General features: G+C 37.2%; 1 protein-coding gene across 1 annotated transcript; it reads left to right on the top strand.

The window, feature by feature from the left end:
• Positions 1–7,071: 7,071 nt before the first annotated feature.
• Positions 7,072–20,466, top strand: LOC128374902 (voltage-dependent T-type calcium channel subunit alpha-1H-like). The gene is made up of 28 exons (XM_053335123.1): positions 7,072–7,308; positions 8,258–8,394; positions 8,626–8,720; positions 9,308–9,467; positions 10,079–10,403; positions 10,802–10,894; positions 11,167–11,321; positions 11,844–12,039; positions 12,561–12,709; positions 13,211–13,396; positions 13,530–13,647; positions 13,746–13,898; positions 14,033–14,122; positions 14,226–14,326; positions 14,563–14,686; positions 14,955–15,023; positions 15,267–15,451; positions 15,614–15,740; positions 16,038–16,163; positions 17,130–17,219; positions 17,396–17,588; positions 18,167–18,336; positions 18,521–18,630; positions 18,738–18,871; positions 18,987–19,045; positions 19,610–19,688; positions 20,017–20,138; positions 20,272–20,466. The coding sequence occupies exons 1-28, from the start codon at positions 7,072–7,074 to the stop codon at positions 20,464–20,466; spliced, it is 3,978 nt and encodes a 1,325-aa protein (XP_053191098.1).
• Positions 20,467–22,637: the final 2,171 nt, after the last annotated feature.

Here is a 22,637-nt window from a genome sequence, read left to right on the forward strand (position 1 = left end):
GAAGTTTAACTAAAATAGTGGAATATCAACAACAGCGATAGAACACATGGCATGCCATTGTTATCAACGGTCTGTTGTCGTGTGATGTTTGCATGCTTGTTAATTCTGTGCTCTGCCTACATCACAGGGTTGACCTGGGAACATATCCAATGTTGACTCTTTCCTGTCAGACAATGTCTGCCTCCTACGTCATTCTTAACCAATCCAATAACATGTAATCCTTATCACAAACAATGCATGCAGCAAACCGTACAGAGGGTTCACACACACACACACACACACACACACACACACACACACAACATGTGCCTATATTTTTTATTTGTGAGCTTTGTTTCTGACAAATCTTAATTTCCTATTAACTCTATGAAAAAAAAATCTCTGTACAACTGAGTAGTATCAGATGCGTAGGAGAAATAAAGTGCAGACCTTAAAAAGCTCCTGCACACTGTCTGGCTCACTGCTACTACTATATGTTTATTGAATGACATGTTTTGGTTTATCTGAAAAACATTGCAATTCAATAATCATAAAATTTCTGTGCTCTCAAAATACTGAAAGCAATGTTGGGCACAAAATGAGGAGAAATACCGGATTTACACCATCTGTGAAATTAATAATAATAAGAAGAAGAAGAAGAAGAAGAAGAAGAAGAAGAATGCATTTAATTTAAGGCCTCTTTCAAAGGACACCTTACAACATACACATAAACAGTACATCAAACAATATAAATCAGGTAACATTGATGTGGAAGTTAGTGCAATTTTGCAAAGATAAATAAATATGAATATGACTACATAGAGCAATAGCATAATAAATAAACAAGAATGTGATTGCATAGTTAGTGTGAGACAGAGTATGCCACTGTGAATAAGTACGTTTTCAGGCAGGATTTAACGGTGGAGACAGTGTCAAAAGTGCAAAGTCTGGTGGGAGAGAGTTCCAAAGGCAGGGGGCAGATCGGCTGAAAGCTCTTGACCACATGATAGTTAAGTTGGCAGATGGGGCAAAAAGCTGGTTGGTAGAAGAGGATCGGAGAGTTTGGGAAGGTTTGTAGATGTGAATAAGTTCAGGGAGATATGATGGTGCCAGGTTGTGAAGGATGGGAGTGGTTGGTATCGTTTTAGATACAAACTTTCACAAATACACTATATACTCAGTTTGTAATATATAACTATTTAGAAATGTTGTGTTTATTTAATATTATCTCAAATATGTAATATGTTTACAATCTGAATTTGTTTCAGGGAAAAAACTTGTTTACTGTCAATAATAAGAGGTAAAGAAATAAAATAAAGTGATTTTTCAGTTAAAAATGTGTCATAGATTCAATAGAGGTTTTTGTACGGCCACTTAAAGAGTTTGTATCACTGTGGTGCACTTTTGGTGGAGGAACCAAACTCATCTTTTACTGTAAGTCTTTTACTGTCTTATTTCTACAACATAAAATATTATACAGAGTTTTTCAAAAGAATTTGATAAAACAAGAGTTTATTTTTAGGTATTTCATATATTTGGAGTATTTTATTATTTGTTTTAAGCTCAGCTAAAGTTGGTGGAATACATTGTGCAGATGTTAATAATGTTTATTATTATAAATTATGTTATGATATATATATTTTGAAAAAACACACATTTTCACATATTTTACTTTTAATAGTTTGTTCATTTCACTAAATTTGGTTGTAAAATTTGTCTGATAAACATTTTAATAGTCAATCTTTAGTCATTCATTTTTACACATAGAAAAATAACAAAATATAAAATATAATGTTGGTTTCTGTAAAACAGAAGTTATTTGTAGATCCAGTTTATTTGTAGTTTGTGTTCACAGTTCGTTGGTTTGATGTGGTGAAAAGGAAGTGAAACAAACAGATGACAAAGTCTTTAACTGTAATCACACATTAATGTTTCACCTCTAAACTTTTATACAAACTCATCAAGAAAAACTTTGTAAGAATGAAATATTTACTGTCACATGATGAAGCAGATGTGAAGATTTCATTTAATGATCATTACATTTAAAGATCATTACATTTACACCTAACTTATGTTGTTTAAATGTCAAAATTACAAGTACAAACACCTTTAGCTTTATGAACAAAACCTTCATTTCCTTCCATTTCTCACCGCCTCTCCTCTGTCTGATCACAGTGTCTCTTTCTGATATATAACCAATTTTTAAACTTTGCAATTCTCTATTTATTTTGTGATATATTATTATAAGAAATGCATATTTAATGCCAACCTCATCTTTCTACAATGCTTCAACATCAAGTCAGATTTATATTTAGTATTTTCTAATATATGTAACAATATAGTATAAAAGTTAAAGTACAATATAGTTACCATTTGTACATCAATGACCTTTTCAGATGAAACTGTTGAAGTTGATTGTTTTGCACTTCTGAATGTAAAACTATTAGTGGAAATACTTAACATCAGTTGATGTCAATGGACACATTTTTACAAATACTCTTCTTCTTCTTATTGAAATGATCATAATTAATGACAAGGATTTATAACTTAAAAACTGGTGTTGGAAAATGTTTCAGGTTCATTTTTGTTCATTGTGGTTCTGCTTGATGACTCTTGTGTGTCAGAGTCACAGTGTTGTGTTCACTCCACCAGATATCCTCATCACAGTCTCTTCACCAACCCTCTGCAGCTGCAGCAGGCCGTTTTCACTTCAGTCAAACTGAAGGAGGTTTTTGTACGACTCTAAATCACTGTGTGAACAGACCACCACCAACGTAGGCCATAAAGTAATTATCTCCAGCATCTTAAGCCTGAACACCACTGATGGTCAGAGTGTAACGAGAACCAGATTCACTGCTATGGAATCGTGCTGGAATTCCTGAGATGTAATGTGTAGAGGCTTTGAGAAGTCTGGAAACTTGTCCAGGTATCTGAAGGTACCAACGGTAACTTGTGGCCTGTGGCGCTGATAGTCACCGTCCCTCCGAGACTAACAAAGTTGGATTTGTCAGTTTGAGTCACAGCAATAGATGAATATGTTAAGTTTGAATAGAAATGTTCTCATCCTTTGGAAGAGAAATTCATATTACACTAGAAGGGAACTAGAAAACACATTTAATCTAAAAGAAAAGGAAGAGCACAGACTGGATTTTCACCAAACATTTTCAGAATCTCTCACCCTGAGTCAGAAAACCCAACATGACCAGCAGAGTTATTGGCAACATCATCCTGATGCAGTTTTCAGTGTGAGTGCATGAAAACAGTTCAGACTCTCTGTGACAGAAGAACTTAAACTCTGAGGAGCAGTGATGCATAAAAGTCATGCAAAATACATTGAAGAAGGCAAACACACACCTGCTGTTGTGAAACAGAAAGAGTAGAGGTGAGGAGGAGTGAGAGATCAACCTCTACAGAGAGTTACTCTAATGCAAAGTTCATCCAGATCATTCATAAAGCTAAACTTTGTGCTTAATCTTGGAAAGTGCTAGGCTATATAAAAATAAACAACAACAATTATTATTAACACAAACCATAAATAAGGACAAACTGAGCATGTTTCTATCACTAAATTTTACAGTAATATTGTTTAATTTCGCAGAATCTGATGTCTGAAGCGGTTTACTGTTAACATTTTAAATCACTATGGCAACAGAGTTCCACTTTATTACCTGTTAACGTTTGCTAACTCTATGGCGACAGTATCCTGAAAGGATCTGTAATAATATTTTAACACCGTACAAGTGAACAATTTGACAGCTGACAGCTTTTCTTCTCTGGTAAGTGTCTTTGGCCCAGTTTGTGAGACACCATCTCCACTCTGTCAGTCTGTTTATCAGGACTGGTGTAAAATGTTCGTTACTTGTTGGCGTTTCTTCAGGCGTCTCTGCTCTCTGATATATAGTGAGAGTCATACAGTGACAGATCATCGGTGTTACTCTTATTGATCGCATGATGAGTTTTATGTTGTTGTTGTTGTCGGCTTCAGCTTTGTCTTTTCTTTTCCCCACAGTTGGGTTTTGGACCGATCATTTGTCGTTGTTATCTATGAGTTAGCTAAGTTCGGTGAAAAAAACAAGCTGCTAGCTTGATATAATTTAACACACATGAGGACTATCCACAGGTGTACATATACGCAGTTTCGCGCCTTGTAGAGATGCATAAAAGTCCTCATGTAAGATATAGCAGCAATAAATCCAGTTTGGAGATGAATTCCTTGGAGACCAGGACAGAGGTGTCACACTGACTCCATGTTGTCTCTAGCAGAGGGTCTTAAAATTGTCATTAAACCATAGGCTATTATCAAAATGAACTGGATCAAAAGATTTTTGATAGATCCTGATATCATGTGGAGCATCATCTCAACTCTATTTAAAAAGTTGGTGGTTTTATTTGCAGGGTTGGACAAATTGCTTTGGAAATGTAATAGGTTGTAGATTACTAGCGACACTGTTTAAAGTGTATTAAATAATGTAACTACTTCAATTACTTAATCAAAGTAATGTAACTTATTACATTTGATTATGTTTTGATTACTTTTCTAATTTTATAATTCATGTCTTCAGTGGTTACAGGGTAAGTGTACCCATTAAGCCCACCAAAATCTAAATTCATGTGTTTTTCATGGATACTGACATGCTTTATGAGGGAGATCATCTTTTACAGAGCAAGATTTATCTCTCATTTGAAAATGTATTCATTAGCTCAAGTAGATTTTGGAATATAAAATAGGCTAAAGCTATTTTATGAAAAAAGTCAAAAGTCAGGCATGTGCTTACATGCACCATACACCATTTAAGGCCATGTGTGCTCCAAATAAACCCACATCACTAAACCCAACAGCTGAAAACATTTGTTATAAAATTTAAAAAGTAATCAAATATAAAAAAGTTACATTACTTTGATGAAGTAATTGAAATACTTACATTACTCGTTACATGTTAAATAGGGTAACTAGTAATCTGTAACCTATTATATTTCCAAAGCAACCACCCCAACCCTGATTATTATTTCAAGAGTTTGTTCTTACACCAACAACATATGGAGCACATGAGTCATTCTATAATTAGGTGTAGGCCTACATGTCATGTCAACCAAAAAGTCAAGATATAAGTATTCTTTTTTGATAAATTAACTAGATGTTTCCATAATATAGACGACCCTTAATGTGCGAAATTCATTCATTGGTAATCTTAAACTCAAACGACTTTTTAAATATTTTAATGCAAATACACATTTGATTCATTATTTTGTCAACTATGTTACATACAAATGTTGTGTCATACAAAACATAAAGGAAAATACTACACATTTGATAACACATTTGTTTGAAAGTGTTTGAGTCAATTCACCAGGGGTTTTGAGATTATCTGTCTAACTGATTTAAAAATATGAATTTTGAGACCATGCAGCACATAATAAATGTACAGTACTGATCACAAACCATAAATAAGGACAAACTGAGCATGTTTCTATCACTAAATTTTACAGTAATATTATTTAATTTCGCAGAATCTGATGTCTGAACCGGTTTACTGTTAACATTTTAAATCACTATAGCAACAGAGTTCCACTTTATAACCTGGTAACGTTAGCTAACTCTATGGCGACGGTATCCTGAAATGATCTCTAATAATATCTCAACACCGTACAAGTGAACAATTTGACAGCTGACAGCTTTTCTTATCTGGTAAGTGTCTTTGGCCCAGTTTGTGAGACACCATCTCCACTCTGATCGTCTGTTAACCAGGACGTTAATGTTATTTTGATGCTTTTCATATTAATCCAGCAGCATGTTTTCTTCTTCTTTTCTTTAATGTCACTAATTTCCTCGTGTAAAATGCTCGTTACTTGTTGGCGTTTCTTCAGGCGTGTCTGTTCTCTGATGTATAGTGAGTGAGAGCATTTATCATGATCATGTAATTCATATAGTGACAGATCATCGGTGTCACTCTTTTGTTTTTAGAGGCGGGCTGATTTAAATGACACAATGGAGAGTCAGGCAAAGGCTGCAATTTGGGTTTTGGGTTTTGGACCGCTCATTTGTCGCCGTTATCCAAGAGTTAGCTTAGCAGTTAGCAGTGAAAAAAAACCAACTCTGCTAGCTTGATATAATTTAACACACGAGGAGTATCCAGACTGGTAAACATACACGTAGTTTCGCGCCCTGTAGAGATGCATAAAAGTAATTATGTAAGACATTGACCATGTCAGAGGTGTCACACTGACTTCATGTTGTCTCTAGCAGAGTGTCTTAATGTCATTTAAGTAAACTATATTATCAAAATGAACTGGATCGAAACATTTCTAGAAGGCCCTGATTGGATGTGGAGTATCATCTCATCTCTCTGTTTAAAAACAGTTGGTGGGTAATAGTTTATATTAATGTGCCCACATGCTCTCTTCAATTTAACAACCAAACTCTCCAACTTTAACAAGTAAGCTCTTCTGTGTTGGTCCCTTTTAAGTTATATAAACACAACTATTCTCATTAATGTTTTTTGATGAGCAGTGGCAATGTCACATACAAAAATAAGTTGTTATTGTTTAAAAATGGGTTTAACTATATCAATATTCAATGGTAGAATTTTTAAAGTGCAGCATTACAACTTCTTTCAAGCAAGGGATCTGAAAACTAATAAATAAAATAAAGATATTTTTTATTACATAGCTACACCTAGTGGTATGTAGGCTAACCATGTAAATAGATAGTTTGGGTTTCATGTGCTGAGACATTTAGATAATAGTTTGAGATGTATAATAATAATAGGTGTGATTTATATAGCGCCTTTCACAAACCCAAGGACGCTTTACAAAAGATAAAACAAACAAGTAGACAAAAAAAATGCCATTATTTCGAAAGAGTATGGAGTTTTGTTTGTGGGGCCTGAATCTTTGAAACATTATATTGTAGAAACACATCTTCACAGATTCAATGTCCCATTTCCTCATCATGCTGTATGTCATTTATTTTATCACTCCCTCTCCCTTTCTCGCTCTCACCTGCCTGTTTTGCCATCGTTTTACCCCTCACCTTTTCTATTATCTCTCTGTTTGACTGCCTCACCCAGAGTTTCTGCGCATGGAAAACATAACATGACTGATCGTAAGAGGCAGGAGGGGGAGCGGCGGCAACAGCCTTTGACTAGACAAAAGGCACCCAAATCCACAGATGAGGGGAAGCTGCCGTATCCCGCCCTGGCCCCTGTGGTCTTCTACTGCATGAAACAAACCACATGGCCCCGTAAGTGGTGTCTGAGCGTGATCAGTAACCCATATCCTTTCTCACTGCTGGAGATCTATACCTGTCTGACACCCTCTAAGACTAAATATGTGCAATTATAATAATTAACAAAATACCCTTTAAGCTTCATCTGATACAGTTTATAAATAACTTGAGGGGATATTATGTATGCTGTGTGTTGTTTCTTTACTCTGTTTTGCAGTAGAAATCACATGTCTTAAATCGCCTAGAAGAATCAGCTCTTATTTAGCAGAAAGTTTATTCAGATAAACAAACACAAGCATACTTTCCCTCCCATGTCTTTCTTTTTCAGATACTATATGCATCTGGTTTGCATTGTGTTTATTCTGTCATTATAAGTCCTGGTCTCTGTTTGAATGTTGAATTTGACCTTAACTCCTTTCTTCCACGTGGTTTGATTATACATCTTTACTGATGGTCCTGTTCAACTGTGTGCCTCTGGGCATGTACCAGCCCTGCGAATCGATTACCCACAATCTTCTAGAGGTTAGTGTGACCCCTGCACTCTTGTAAGTGGGCTGTGGCAGTGAAATGTACTGTATATTTACTGTGACATGAACGCCTTCTTTACATATAATATTGAGAGGGCGTTCTCTCAATTTTCCTGTTTAACACTGTTCACAACGATGTCTATAATTGCAGCAGAGCTAGATAACTGTTCTGTGATGTGAATATTTTAGTGGCTGAGTGATGCATTGTTGTGCGGGACATGGATGTTGAGTTTCAACTGGAAGACTAGTATTAAAGTTCAGTGGATAATAAATCCATTTAATTCATTGTCTTTAGTACTTGATGCTCTTGCCTAACTTGTCTTATTTGTCCCAGCATGCTCTTGTAGCAGTGTCATGGTGATTCCTGCTGGTAGACATTTAATTAAGTGAGACAGACATACACAGTACTTTTGTCACCTACAGTATGTCAGCAGAAATGTTGTAATTTCTGTCCTTTTTTCTTTTCATTTCTTTACGCACTTTATGGTTAACTGTCTTTCTTTCTGTTTTTATTGTGCCTGTTCAGGCATTGGATTCTTTTTTCTTTGCATTCTTTCTAATGGAGATGGTCATCAAGGCAGCGGCCCTGGGATTCCATGGCCATCAAGGAAGTTACCTCAGCAACAACTGGAACAAGTTTGACTTCTTAATCATCTCTGGAGAGTTAGTATCCTACAGTACCTTTCACTCTAGTGTCTCTTTCTGCAGATTGGTGATAATAACATCAGTCACCTTAGGAAAATCACATTTAATTCCCCATTTTCTTCAGGGGTAACAACATCAAACATAAGTGCAAAAACACAGACTATTCAAATGTACATATTTCTTTTTGTAAATGAAAGAACACAAACTAAAGCCATTTCTTTATGTTTCTGTCCACAACTGTCCCTGTAGGATTTTGGATCATATCTTGGCCTCTCTTGGTGTCGTGTCGGGGTTGCATTTTTTTGAAACCCTTAGGCCGTTGCGACTGATTGGCAGAGTACCAAGTAAGTTGACATTTGAACATTTGCAGGGCTTGATGAGACAATTAACTTGATAGACATAGACATGCAATTCATTTTCTATCCACATCTGTATCTTTACAATAAAATTAACAATCTGCATTGCCTTGGACAGTCTGAATATATACTGTGCATTGAAATATCAAACAATTAGAAAGATGAAGTTTTATTAAGCTGTGTCTGGATGGTATGGACTCAACTCTTTGGTCTTCATTTCCTGATGTATAATGTGATCCAGACCTCAGTGCTCTATCTATAAACTAAATGTAACTGACAATTGACATTGGATGATGAACAGATGTGGTGAGACAAAGACCAGACACAGAGAAGCTGTTACGTCAAATCTCTGATGATGAAATAATATGAAGCTGCCACTAAAAATATTATCAATCACTGTTCAGTTGTTGGTTCCATCCTTACAACCTCAAAAGAGTTTGATAAAGGACAAAATCAACGTTCTATCAGGAATTAAATTCAAACATGCAGGCATATGTACAGCATGCTTGTGTATGTGTATTAGTCAAAATGATAATTTCTGACTCCATCTTTACTGCCTGTATTCACTTGTGTAGGTATGCGAGTCCTGGTGACGGTGATTGTTGACACCCTGCCCATGCTTGCAAATGTTCTTGTCCTCTACATCTTTTTCATCCACATCTTCGGCGTTGTGGGGGTCCAGATGTGGAAGGGGGAGCTGCGCAACCGCTGCTTCCTGGGTGAAGATATCCCCACGTAAGGAATTTGTTTGGTCTTCTTGTGCAGTGTATCATTTTTTCTTTCTAAGCTAGCGGTAGCACAAATAGCTTCCAGAGATTGCTATCATTTATAAATGTAACTAACAGTTTCAGTACTGTATAATCAGGTCTGCTAATTATTATCTCAATTACTTGAATACAGTTTCCTCTATAAAATGTCAGAAAAACTGTTAAAACAGATGCCGATCACAGTGTCCCAGAACCCAAGGAGATTGTTTGTTTTATCCGAAACAATTAATATTATTATATAAAAACCACAACAAACACCAAATCCTCATGTTTGTGGGTGTAGAACTACCAAATGTTTGAGAAATTAGTTTTAAACTAAATAATTAATCAATCATCAAAATGGCTGTCAATTAATATTCTGTTAATTGTATAATCCATTAATTTTCTAATCTTTTAAGTTCAACTAAGTTTGATTTTTCATTTGCTTTTGTTGTAACAGTTTCCTACTGTATGTAGCTTCTGTTTTTTCCTCAACATACAGCATAAAATATCCTATGATGGACTCTAATGTAATGAGCATCTCTCTATAGTATGTCAATTCTGTGTTCAACCTTTTATCTTTTCATTTTTTATATCTAGGGAGTACAACATGTCTCTAAGTCCATACTATGAGACCAAGCGTGGTAAAAGAAGCCCATTCATTTGTTCGTCTGATGTCAAGAAGGGGATGTTGCACTGCAGTGATGTGCCGCCTTACACCAAGGACAGTGTTACCTGCTCATTGGACCCTCGCCGCCAAGATTCAGCCGGGAAGAAGATAGTCCCTGATGTGGTTGGGGCCAGTACCAATAGCTGCATAAACTGGAACTTGTACTACAACGTCTGTCGCTCTGGGAATGAAAACCCTCATGAAGGAGTGATCAATTTTGATAACATCGGCTACGCCTGGATAACCATATTCCAGGTACATTTTGCAAAATCACGGAGGGCCGGGAGTTCAGATTATCAGGGAGAGGAATCATTAAAATGTAATTTGACAGTTTTTTTTATGTGGTGATAGCCTTAATTGTGAAAGAACCACTGCACCTGTTTGACATAAATTGATTCTGTTCTTGATGGTCAGTGGAGGAGGAAGCAGTTGCTATCTGTCATCTATTCATGATCTATCTATAGTTATACTCATTATTACTTTTTAGGAGTTTTGTGGTTTGTTTGTTTTGAAGTTTTGTTTTGAGAGGTTATTAAAATGTTATTTTCTTTCATTTATAGTCATAATAAGGCACAATAAAAAGTGATGGGGGCATTGCCATAATGATAGTAATATGTTATTTTTATCACTCTCTTTCTCTGTCCACCCCCCAGGTTGTCACACTGGAAGGATGGACGGAGATCATGTACTATGTTATGGATGCAAACTCCTTCTGGAGTTTTATAGTTTTTACATTGGTCACTATTGTAAGTACCTATTTTACTGGGTTCTTAGGTCTCAAATTTCTTTTGTATTGTTAAATTTCCTGTAGAATTGCCCACACAAGTACCTTTGAGTCAGTCATTTTAACCAACCGCCAGGACAAATTTTTGTTGTTCTGTAAATCTGGAGAAATAACTTCAGTGACTATTGTATGAAATTACAGTTTTAATTGGGTCCTAAATATTGGGCACAGTGCTACATGCACCAGCATTGGACTGGCTCACTTTAAATAGCCACTCTTTACCCCCCTAACCAGATGGGCTCCTTTGTCATGATGAATGTGTGTGCAGTCGTCATCGCCACCCAGTTCTCAGAGACCATGGAGAGGGAGACAGACGAGCCGCGCTCTGGCCTGTCTATAAAGCAGCTATTAGAAAAGTTCAGAGACTTCATCATCGGGAAATTGGGCAGGTCAGATACTACATAGACTGTTCATACAACCTGGCACTTGAAACATGAGTGGGGGCATTTTTTTTAATCCTGCACCTCAATTACAAAAATGTCAGATGCTTTCCTCCTGTTAACCAATTATCCGACATGTACGTGCACACTTCTCATGATGAAAGTAGATATAAATACTTTCTTACAGAGTAGCCTTAAATGTACTGGTTTATTTTCAGGCAGTGGGTGAAAGCATTCTAGAAGAGAAAATGAATTTCACTCGCACAAGTTTAAACATGACTTTAGAGTTTTTCTAGTATTATGGTATTACTCTTGTAATTTGTTAGCACAGTATTACTTAAATAAAGCTGTCAAAAATACAGTGTCAGGAAAAAGCTTAAAGTTTACATGAATCTCTTATTCAATGTACTTGCTGGTCTTCCTGTGTTTGTCTGGAGTTCTTTATAACTTTTGGTTGAATAACTATATGTTACATATATATTGTAACATGATATGTTTTGTTTTTAATACTTTTATTCCTTTTACCAATAGACTTTTTAACAACCAGGTGAACCCCAATGACAGTGGCAGCAGCAAATACTCACTGTACAGGGGCACAATGACTCAGATCTGGAAGCCAACCAAGGAAAGACTTAGGAGGGTTGTCATGAGTAAACTCTTCGACCGAACGATCATGGTGGCTGTTTTACTCAGTGTTCTTACAATAGCCATAGAGCACCATAAGCAGGTGAGGAAGATGAGAGTGTTTCTGTCTGCTTAAATATTTGACTTAGGTCATTTCAGGTGTGTAAGCTAAATGATGATTCCCTCTCAGTTGATCCTATAGTGGTGCTTGGCTCCATCTGCTGACAGAATTAAAAATACAGCAAACCACTTTGCTTCTGATTTAGCACAGATAAATCAGATTTTGCAGATGTTCTCCACCTCTTAAGGCCAGTAAAAGAAAACTGCAATTTTGCTTCAGTATTTTGTTATTGGGGGATGAAGAGAGAGACTTTCCAGATTGTCCTAATCCCAAACAGGCAGACACTCCTCTCTTTACAGATGTCATATGAAACCGCACACAAAATATGATAGTAACTCATCAAAAGATGTCTGTGTGTTGCAGGTTATGTTATAAATGCATAGCTATTCAGCTGTCAAAACATTTAAAAAGCTTACTGTGTGCCAGCTGTGCTTGCCATGTATCTCTCTCATAATCACTATCTCTCTGCCCCTCTGTCCTTTCCTCTTTTTCTCTCCCTACAGCCTGCAGTGTTGACACAAGTGTTACAGTACATCAACATCACCTTCACCGTCATATTTGTAATAGAATTGATCCTAAAACTGCTGGCTCTCAAGTTGGCATACTTTAAAGACAAAAACAACATCTTTGACTTTGTCATCGTTATCATCAGGTAATATGAACTCACACACACACTGACCTTTGACCCCAGCATATTGTTTTGTCCTGTAATTCCTGAAATTCTCATAAATTCTCATAAATTCTCATCTGTATTTCATTGTTTGAGTGTGGAGGTGGGGAAAAAGCACATGCACCAGCTACACGCTAACAAAATCTAAACACTCAACTCTCATTGGAGCCACATATTTAAAATGTTCAGGTTATATGTGTAAAATAAACAAAGTTTCAAGCAATCTGCACTCTTTGTATCATATTGGAGGTTGATGGCACCGACCAATGTGAGAATGTAGTATAGTGGTTGGAGTGCAGTGCATACCAGTACTGCTACATTTTAGAAATATATTGAACACTGTAACCTAAAACCTCAATATACAGTTTACTACATACATAGTTACAGCTTTCAGACAGAGTTGGCCTGTTGGCCATATGTAACCAAAAACTTTACCATTTGTCCAACAACGTACCAAAATGTGGTTGTTTTTGTGGTTTTCAGCTTGTGGGAGATAATTGCTAAAGCTGACGGTAGGTTGTCAGCGCTACGTGCATTTCGTCTGCTGCGGTTTGTGAGACTGGTTCACTTCCTCCCTTACCTGAAGGCACAACTGCTTGTGCTGAAGAGGACCGTAGAGAAGGCAGCCGCGCTCTGCATGCTGCTGCTGTTTGCCACCTTCGTTTTTAGGCATGTGCACACCTACACAAATTGTTCTTCTCTACATGTCTGCCTGCAGGCATCTGTAAAATCTGTCACATCTGTCGCCTGTAAGATGCAGACATTTAAATGATCCTGATTGCATTTTCTTGTTTCTTTGCAGTGTGCTGGGTATGCACCTGTTTGGATGCAAATTTAGCTTCAAGTCGGTGCACGGAGACCTCGTCACTGACCGCAAAAACTTTGACTCAATCCTCTGGTCCATGGTCACTGTATTCCAAGTTAGTTTTGACTCCCTAATTTATGTATTCCTCCCTTTGCAAAATGTTCATCAATCTATGTCTGTCTTACTCTCTTTCATAAAATCTCATTAATCTAGATTCTGACTCAGGAGGACTGGAATTTCGTCTTGTACAATGCCATGGCTTACTCCCCATGGTCAGCTCTCTACTTTGTGGCTCTTATTATGTTTGGAAAACATGTGCTGCTCAACGTACTTGTGGGCATAGTTGTTAAGAGCTATCAGGCAAAGGTAGGGATCTCTGCCTTAGTAGTACATAAAAATGAATAATCCAGCGGCTACATGTTTTATAGTTTAACGAATGGCACATGGATCCAAACACTTGCATGCACCCCTATGCTGACCTCCATTACTTCTTGTCCCAGAACACCCTCGATGAATCAGACTCCTCTCTCTTGCTCTGTGAGTCCTCCAGCTCTAGTGAAAATCCATCCAATCCAAGAATTAATTTTGCGGTAAGTGATGCAGTAAAAAGCTGTTTTATCATCAAAGAAAAAAAAAATCTGCAACATTTTGCTTATGTTTTGAAACCTTTGTTTTGTTCATGCTTTGGGTAAGGAGTGGCGGGAGAAGTGTAACTTCCCATGGATCCAGAAAGTGCGCCGCTGGTGCAAAGCACGTGAAGAGTGGTCATTCTACATGTTGTCTCCACAGAACAGGTGAGTGCCATAAAAACACACATGCACACACAGAAGCTATTTAATTATCTCTTTAATTCTGGTTAGGGTTAGGCTTCTCATGTCTTTAAAGTCACAGTGAAATGGCAGTTAGAGCGTCTTTATCTTATCATAATGTGGATTCAGTTATAACATTGATTGGATCAAATATCTCTGATGCGATTGGATAGCTCAAATCAAATAGTGCCTGTCAAAATGTGTGTGTGCTTTTTGTTCAGGTTTCGTATCTGTTGCCAACATTTGGTCTCGCACAAGTTGTTTGACCACATGATTCTGCTCTTCATTCTGCTGAGCTGTGTCACCATCGCTCTGGAGAGGCCTGGAATAGACCCTAAAAGCACAGTGAGCCACGCATACATGTAACCCTCTGTTTACTCTGTAGACAGATTTACAGTAAATCCTCACAGTATGGTGAGACATACACATACATATCCAATCACACACACACACACACAAGCATAGTATGTCAAATATAGACAGACACACATACTGCACATGTGAGGCCACACAGTAGAAACACACTAAAACACGCATAATATGCACAGTCACACTGGATATTGTATTTTAATTGAACAAATAATATGTATGTGAATCTCCTTCTCCCCTTTAGGAGCAATGGATCCTGAATATGTCCCGTTACGTATTCTCTGCAGTGTTTTTTGTAGAGATGGTTTTTAAGGTAAACCTCAGCTTTCTACTTTAACCTAGAGGTATATGGTGATTGGGAAACAGTTTTATATTCTAACAGATTAATACAATTTACTTCATGGCTTCTGATCTGTTGAACTCTTTTGACTGGGCCCTGTTCCCAGTCAGACTGCCTTTAAAATAGATTTTATGACTCAAATTTTTAGCTGAAGTAGTGTTTCAATGAATTAATGATAGCTTAAGCATGTGTTGACTTGTTGGGCTTTAACATCAGGTTCTAGCGCTCGGTGTGGTGTTTGGGGAGGAGTGCTACTGTAAGTCTTCCTGGAACATCATGGATGGTTCATTGGTGATTCTGTCTTTGGTCCACATCTTTGTCTCTCTGTTGAAAATGGACAAAGGTAACATGTTGGGCATGGTGAAAGTACTACGCCTGCTCCGTGCACTTCGTCCACTGAGGTACATCATTTATTTTGTGTGTGTATGTTGGTTTTATGTTTGTGTATATGTTCATGTTAAGCATCCCACCTTCACTTCATATTTCGGTTTGTTGTATTTGTGTCTGTAAGTACGTATGCTGATTCTAACAGACATCTTCTTGATTATGTCTGTGTGTTCCAGGGTGATCAAGCGAGCTCCGAGACTGAAGCTGGCTATTGAGGCTCTGATTGCCTCAGTTAAACCCATCGGGAACATTGTTCTTATTTGCGGCGCCTTTTTCTTATTCTTTGGCATCCTCGGGGTGCAGGTGAGATGGCATGCCCACACACACACACACACACACACACACACACACACACACACACACACACACACACACACACACACACACACACACACACATCCCCTAAGGGTCAAGTTTAGAGCTGACTAAAGATCCACTGCATTTACTACAATCACTTTTTTTACAATGACTGACAATCCAATCAAGCAAAGTGTGAAAATAAAATAGAAACATGTCACCCAGCCTCTGATGATATACAGTTGAGATGATGTGAAGACAAAAACAACCTGACTCTGTCTTTATCTCATACAAACACTCTAGCTGTTCAAAGGGAAGTTCTACTACTGTGAAGGTTATGACACACGAGCCATCACCAACAGGACCGATTGTCTGTCGGCCAACTATCGCTGGGAGAAGAAGACGTACAACTTTGACAACTTGCCTCAGGTACGCACCAGGGAGAGGAAGAGAGGGAGAGGGATGCAGGAAGAAAGATTAGCATTCACTCCCACACTAAATTAACAAACTAAAAACTACATATAAAAAAACTGAAGACACTGGGAGCTTCTGAGTTGGTAGATAATATTTGCAATAAGGACTTTTTGAAATGGTAAAATGGAATTAGAAAGTCCTCAGGGCTCAAGTTACTCATGCTGTTACCACATTTCATTTAAAAACTTTAAAAAGATTCTGTTGATTTTTTTTGTTTTACTGTTTGTTGATATACTGTGTGTGTGTGTGTGTGTGTGTGTGTGTGTGTATCTCCCTACTGTGTTTAATTCAGTGTTTCTTGCCCACTGTTGAATGAAAATACATGTCCTATTGATAAAACCAGATTATTATAGAGGGAGAATTAATTGTTATTATTGCATATAATGTGACATGATATTAAGTCAATTTAAGTCAATAGATTGTCCGTTTCATAAAATTGATAATTTGTACAGTCACAACCAAAGTGAAAGACTCTGAATACACTCTGCACTCTGAATAATCTTTCAACAATGCACTAAAGCAATATGATAAATGTATTTCTTCATTATTCAGTGGCTGTGGGTCTTCCTTAAGATTTTGCACAATTCATCTTGTAGAAAGTCCTGATATTCCAGGATAGATTTTAGATCATATCCTTCAAACCTCATCACCATCTAGTCAGCATTATTATGGCTATGCATGGTTTTGGAGATTTGGATCTAGATGCATATTAAACATGTTCTATTATTAGAATTGTGAATAAAGAGAATCGAGCAGTGCTGAAATAGGTTTCCTTTTAATTTGGTTATAAAAACAACAACTACATATTCAGTTAAATGTGCTGAATTTGTGCACACTAACCAAACTCAGGGTCTAATAATACCAGAACTTGAAAAATACATGTGTGTTGACTTGACAGTTATTTCTCTGTTTCCCATTCAGGCTCTGATGTCCTTGTTTGTAATGTACTCTAAGGATGGCTGGGTGAACATCATGTATGACGGACTGGATGCTGTAGGAGTAGACAAACAGGTGTTTTTTCTTACAATGTGGCTGATGTTTTTACACTTTCATGCACATGACAGGGAACAATGGCACTGGGGGGTTTATTTAGGAATATGAGGGGATGATGAAAAGTGTTGTTTGTCTATTAAGTTTTACGTCTTGCACACAATAAAATATAACCTGATGTCTCCTCTCTCTTTCAGCCTGTGAGAAACTACAACAAATGGATGCTTATTTTTTTCATCTCGTTCATGATTGTGAGCATCTTTCTTCTGGACATGTTTATTGGGGTAATGGTGGACACCTTCCACGAGTGTATGCAGAAGCAAAAACATGATGACGCCTTACCAATCGACGAAGAACAAGTGATAGAAGAGCAGACCAACAAAAGTGCTGGTTAGTGGTCTTTTTTTATTTTAGCTCTTCCTTTTAGAACCTAAAAAATGAAAAGAGAAAATGACTGCAGCTCACCCTCCTTAAAAAACAATCTTGGAAACAAAATCCAGCCAAATTAATCTACCACTTTCACCAACCTCAAAAATATACATTGTTTTTTTGTTGATATTTTATGCCATTTAGAGAAATACTACTTGCTCTTTTTTACCTGGAGTGAAATAAGAAGACTGATTAAATAATTTCATCTTTGCACATTCAGTAAAAATATCCATTATCCACACATCATCCACCCATCCTGTGCTGTTTGTCTGTGTTGCATCTATATTGTGTTGGCCAGTGGAGGGCAGTGCAGCAAACTGGATAATAAAAAAATGTATTGCCATATTATTACGTTGAAAAAGTTGTGCACATTCAGCCTATTTGCACATCAATGCAAGAAGTGAGAGTGACTCAAAACAGTGAAGCTGCAAAAGAATCAAACATTCTGAGGAGAAATGTGTGATAAAGGGTCGTCATTCGACCTATAGTTGATATTTATTTGTGTGATGTGTGATGTGTGTGTAATGTGTGTGTTCCAGAACCTGAGCCAGAGCCAGAGCCGGTGCCGGTGCCTTATTATGAACACTTCTCCCCCCTGCGTCGCTCTATTCACACTCTGTGTACCAGCAACTTCCTGGACCTCTTCATGACTGTTATAATTATCATCAGTGTGTTGATTATGGCTATTGAACATTATAATCAACCTCAGGTAATGCACACACATAAACACACACACACACACACACACACACACACACACACACACACACACACACACACACACACACACAGTCACTGTTAACAGTAGTTACAAGCTTATAACAGCCACAAGAAATGAATTTGCAGCTACTCTGTGAGCAGAGAGAAATAAATGTGTCTCTTTGTGTGTTCAGTATGTGGCGAAGCTCATGGAGTATTCGTACTATGTGTTCACTGCCATTCTTATCATTGAAGTCCTGCTGAAGTTTGTGGCGTTTGGTATACCAAGGTTCTTTCAAAACAGGTAACACACTGGAGTCAGAAAGAATGAAGTTTTCCTCATTTACATTTGTATGTTAGATATTTCGAGGACCTAAAATGTCACATCATTATGTCTGCATGTGTGTGTAGTTGGAACCTGCTAGACCTCGGGATAGTCGTGGTTTCCATCGTTAGCATCATTTTCACAGAGATGGAAATGGCAGACGCTATTCCCATCAACCCCAGCATCCTCAGAGTCTGCAGAGTACTAAGACTAGCACAAGGTATACACACACTCAACCAAACTAAACCTTTTTAGTTCTAAAGGTATCTGCATGTGACAAATATATAAGGTGAGTGTGTGAAGTATGCATATATTGCTCCTGTGTCTCTCCTCAGTACTGAAGGCCAAAAAGATCAGAGTTCTGCTGAAAACCGTCATCAAGACGCTGTCACAGGTAAACACAGACACTCTGGAGTTGATTTTGTTTTCTTGTCTTATATGTAATTTGTTCTATTCATGTAAAGCGAATATGAAAATTTTGTTTTGCAAACGGATAAGCAGCCAGGTCCTGCTAGCGTACAGTATATTAAAGAATTTAAATGTTTTGCCCACATTAAGGTATGCAGATTCTCACCCTGAAGTGTCTCTATTTGCATACTGTTTGTCATGCACACCAGTCAGTTGTATTATTAAATCTACAAACTAATAAAGACTAAACACATCACGCAGGACCTGATTTTCAAAAGTGGAGGCTACACAGCATTGTTGATTCCCCGATGGGAACAAATGAGAGCAGATAGAAAACTAAAAATACTTTCATTAGTTTAGAAAACAGTTTGGATTAGAAATGAAGGCCTGTGTCAAATAAAGGCTTTTTGTTTTTCCTTCAGCTTAGCTATGTACGTAAAGGCCACTATCTCTACAAAGTTTGTACAATGTACAATGTAGATTCTACAATGTAGATTCTACATTGTAGTGAATATTGTGCAGGGGATCTTACATGCTTTCTCTATTCCAGGTTGGAAATCTATGTCTGCTCTTCACATTCTTCTTTTTCATCTATGCAGCCTTAGGAGTGGAGCTGTTTGGCAAGCTAGGTCAGTAACTCTATTAGCACATAGGCTAAATGCAAAGGATCATAATCCCACAGCTGAAGCCAGTTTTAGTGCACTAAATAACACAACTAACCCAGAGCAACAAGTTACTAGTGCCATTTCATTCAATACAATCAATAAATACTATAGAGCCACTGTCCCACCACCTTCTTGGCTGACAGCTGATCAAGCTTTGTGATAAGAGATAACAAAATATTAATACATTTAAATCTTTTTGTTTCACTTCAGGAAAATCATTTGCTGTAGAAACTAATATGTACACAGAGCAGAAAAATAAGTGTGTTTTGTTGTGTGCTACTGTGTTGATCAGAGTGCACAGACGATTACCCGTGCCGTGGCTTACATCGTCACGCCAACTTCAAGAACTTTGGGATGGCCCTGCAAACACTGTATAAAGTCTGCACAGGAGACAACTGGAGTGCCATTATGAAAGTATGCATAAACTCAGACATGTATACACCCAAGTACACATTCACATTTATTATCTCCTAACCATCAAACCAAACTAATATATAAATCAGTATATAGTCTCAGTATTGCTGTCTTTGTTTCTGAATCGTACCAGGACACGCTGCGGGAATGTCGCCCCGGTGACGAGTGTGTGAGTTACCTCTCCTGGGTCTCACCAGTCTACTTCACCAGCTTCGTTATTATGGCTCAGTTTGTGCTGGTCAACCTGGTGGTGGCGGCGATCATGCAAGCACTGGAGGAGAGCAACGAGGTAAAGGAACTGCAACCATTTAGACGTAAAAGCACATAAACATACAGCAACTCCACTGTCATGCTTTATTCTACAGTTTGGTAATCCAACATTTTCTCAACAACAATGTTCACATTCAACAGACTACTAGAGCATGGTTGTTCTTACATAGTTCAGCCTACTGGACAGAAACAATGGGGAGAATAGAGACAATATCTTTATTTCCCTTAAATTCTACTTAAAATGAATTCCAATCAATTATTTTCATGAACTGAAAAGTCGTTTAGTTAGTGCAGCTGAAAATGAAGAATCCAATGTACACATTTAATAACTTGTCCATTACTAAACTGATAATCCATTAATTAGGATTTCAATAAGGCTTTTCTTTCCTCTGGAAATCAACGACTGATTATAAACTCAGAACAACTGAATAAATTCAACTGCCTCAGTACTCAGTCTTTACTTTTAGTTTAATAGAAACAACAGAAGAAATGACACAGAGTCCTCTCGTTGTAACTTAATGCAGAAAGAACAGTACAGTACAGGGACAATTATGATTTTATGTGCATCTGCGTGTCTAGATATCAGTACAGCAATATGAGAAATGTGTTATTTTATCATTTAGTTGAGTAACCCTTTAAACTTCAAACCCACTGTCAAAACACACCTTTTCACACCCCACACAAAATCTTTGCAAACAACTATAAAACCAAATCAGAATTCTCCAATTCATAAATTATTGAAACACAAAACTAAAATAGACAAGAACAAAATAATAGTAACCATAAAATAAACAAATTTGTTTTCTGACTTCCTGAGACTGAAATGTAACAGAAGAATATTTAAACATTTCAGAACAACCCTACTAATTTCTGTCTCCCCTCGGAGGAGGAAGAAGCGCGGGCCGCCATGCTGCTCCCGCTATCTGCAGGGGAGAACGCCGACTCCGGCTCCTGTAATCTCGAGGTCCTCAGAGAAATGCCACAAACATAAACGACCATGTTGTTTTAAACAAGAATATAAAAGTGTGTAAATAAGAGTGTATATAAGTGTTGGTTTGTTTAAATGCCTAATGTTAATTTTATTGTACATTTTCTTTGAAAATTAACAAGTTCTTTAATTATTATTGTCTTGATATTTTGTTGTGTTCTTGCAATTCTAATAGTAATATGAACTGTAAATGAGATTGTATATATTTTTCTAAAATACCACAATTTTCTTTATGTTTTCTTGTTTATTTTCTCATTGTTTTATCGTAATTCAAACTGAGAGTGTTTGTTTTAAATGTCATGTTTGTGTTGTTGGTTCAGAATGGCTGTTTTTATCGATGGTTTTCTCGTAAACTTTTGTAGAAAATACTCATGTGTAAGAATTGTGAGTTATAAATGTGTATGATGATTTTGATTGAATAAATTGAGCAAATCTGTTTTACATACACATACAACTGTTTTGACTTTTTTATTCATTAATTCAAAATCATTTTGTTTTAAGTAGTTATATACTTGGCTTTAATAAGAGGATGTATAAAGGTAGAATGAACAATTAAATGAACTGTTCTTCCATACAGTCTGATAGATAGATAGATAGATAGATAGATAGATAGATAGATAGATGCCAGTTCCCCTCATCTCCATGCATTGTCTTTTACCAACACCAAAATTTTTTTGTTTAACTGCAGTTGGTTTTGATTCATTTTCACCGTAGTACACTACCTGACACCAAATGCCACATAAAACTAGGTGAACACAGTGGAGGATTTAGCAGCTATAGAGCCATTACCCCCAGGAGTCAGTGCAGACCAAAGCAGAGCTATGAGAGTGAATCATAGACTTCATAGACAATCATCAAGTGTATACAGAATAAACAGTCATAAGATGTAATCATTTCTCACCTCCACCAGTAAAACCAGCAGGGAACACCAGATGATAAAACTCAGCACAAACTGTAAGGCCATCTCCAGCTTCACCTGGCAACCCTGAAAGTGAGAAACATTCAACAAGAAAGACTGAGCAACAGATGTCATTGAAGAAAGTGTCCAATCAGAAAGTCAGGCTGGAGCATTTGAATGAGTACTTTAAATGTATCTGTGTGTAGATGTCTACCTGTTGGTTAAGCTGCTATGGTTGTCTGGTTGATTCACAGTCCCATTGCAGGAGGGGAAAGTAGAGTTGCAGCAGCTGTGAGGAACATAGAGTCCTCCTGTTTTCAGCCAGTCCCTGTAGTCATGGATA

The sequence above is a fragment of the Scomber japonicus genome, chromosome 16 (assembly GCF_027409825.1).
Source record: "Scomber japonicus isolate fScoJap1 chromosome 16, fScoJap1.pri, whole genome shotgun sequence".
In the NCBI taxonomy this organism is placed as follows: domain Eukaryota; kingdom Metazoa; phylum Chordata; class Actinopteri; order Scombriformes; family Scombridae; genus Scomber; species Scomber japonicus.

Bases quoted from the DNA above. Each gene is read 5' to 3' on its own strand.
- LOC128374902 (XM_053335123.1), top strand. From the start codon at position 7,072: ATGACTGATCGTAAGAGGCAGGAGGGGGAGCGGCGGCAACAGCCTTTG. The intron at 8,395-8,625 runs GTTAGTATCCTA...CTGTCCCTGTAG, and splicing joins TTCTTAATCATCTCTGGAGA to GATTTTGGATCATATCTTGG. The intron at 10,895-11,166 runs GTAAGTACCTAT...CCCCCTAACCAG, and splicing joins TTTTTACATTGGTCACTATT to ATGGGCTCCTTTGTCATGAT.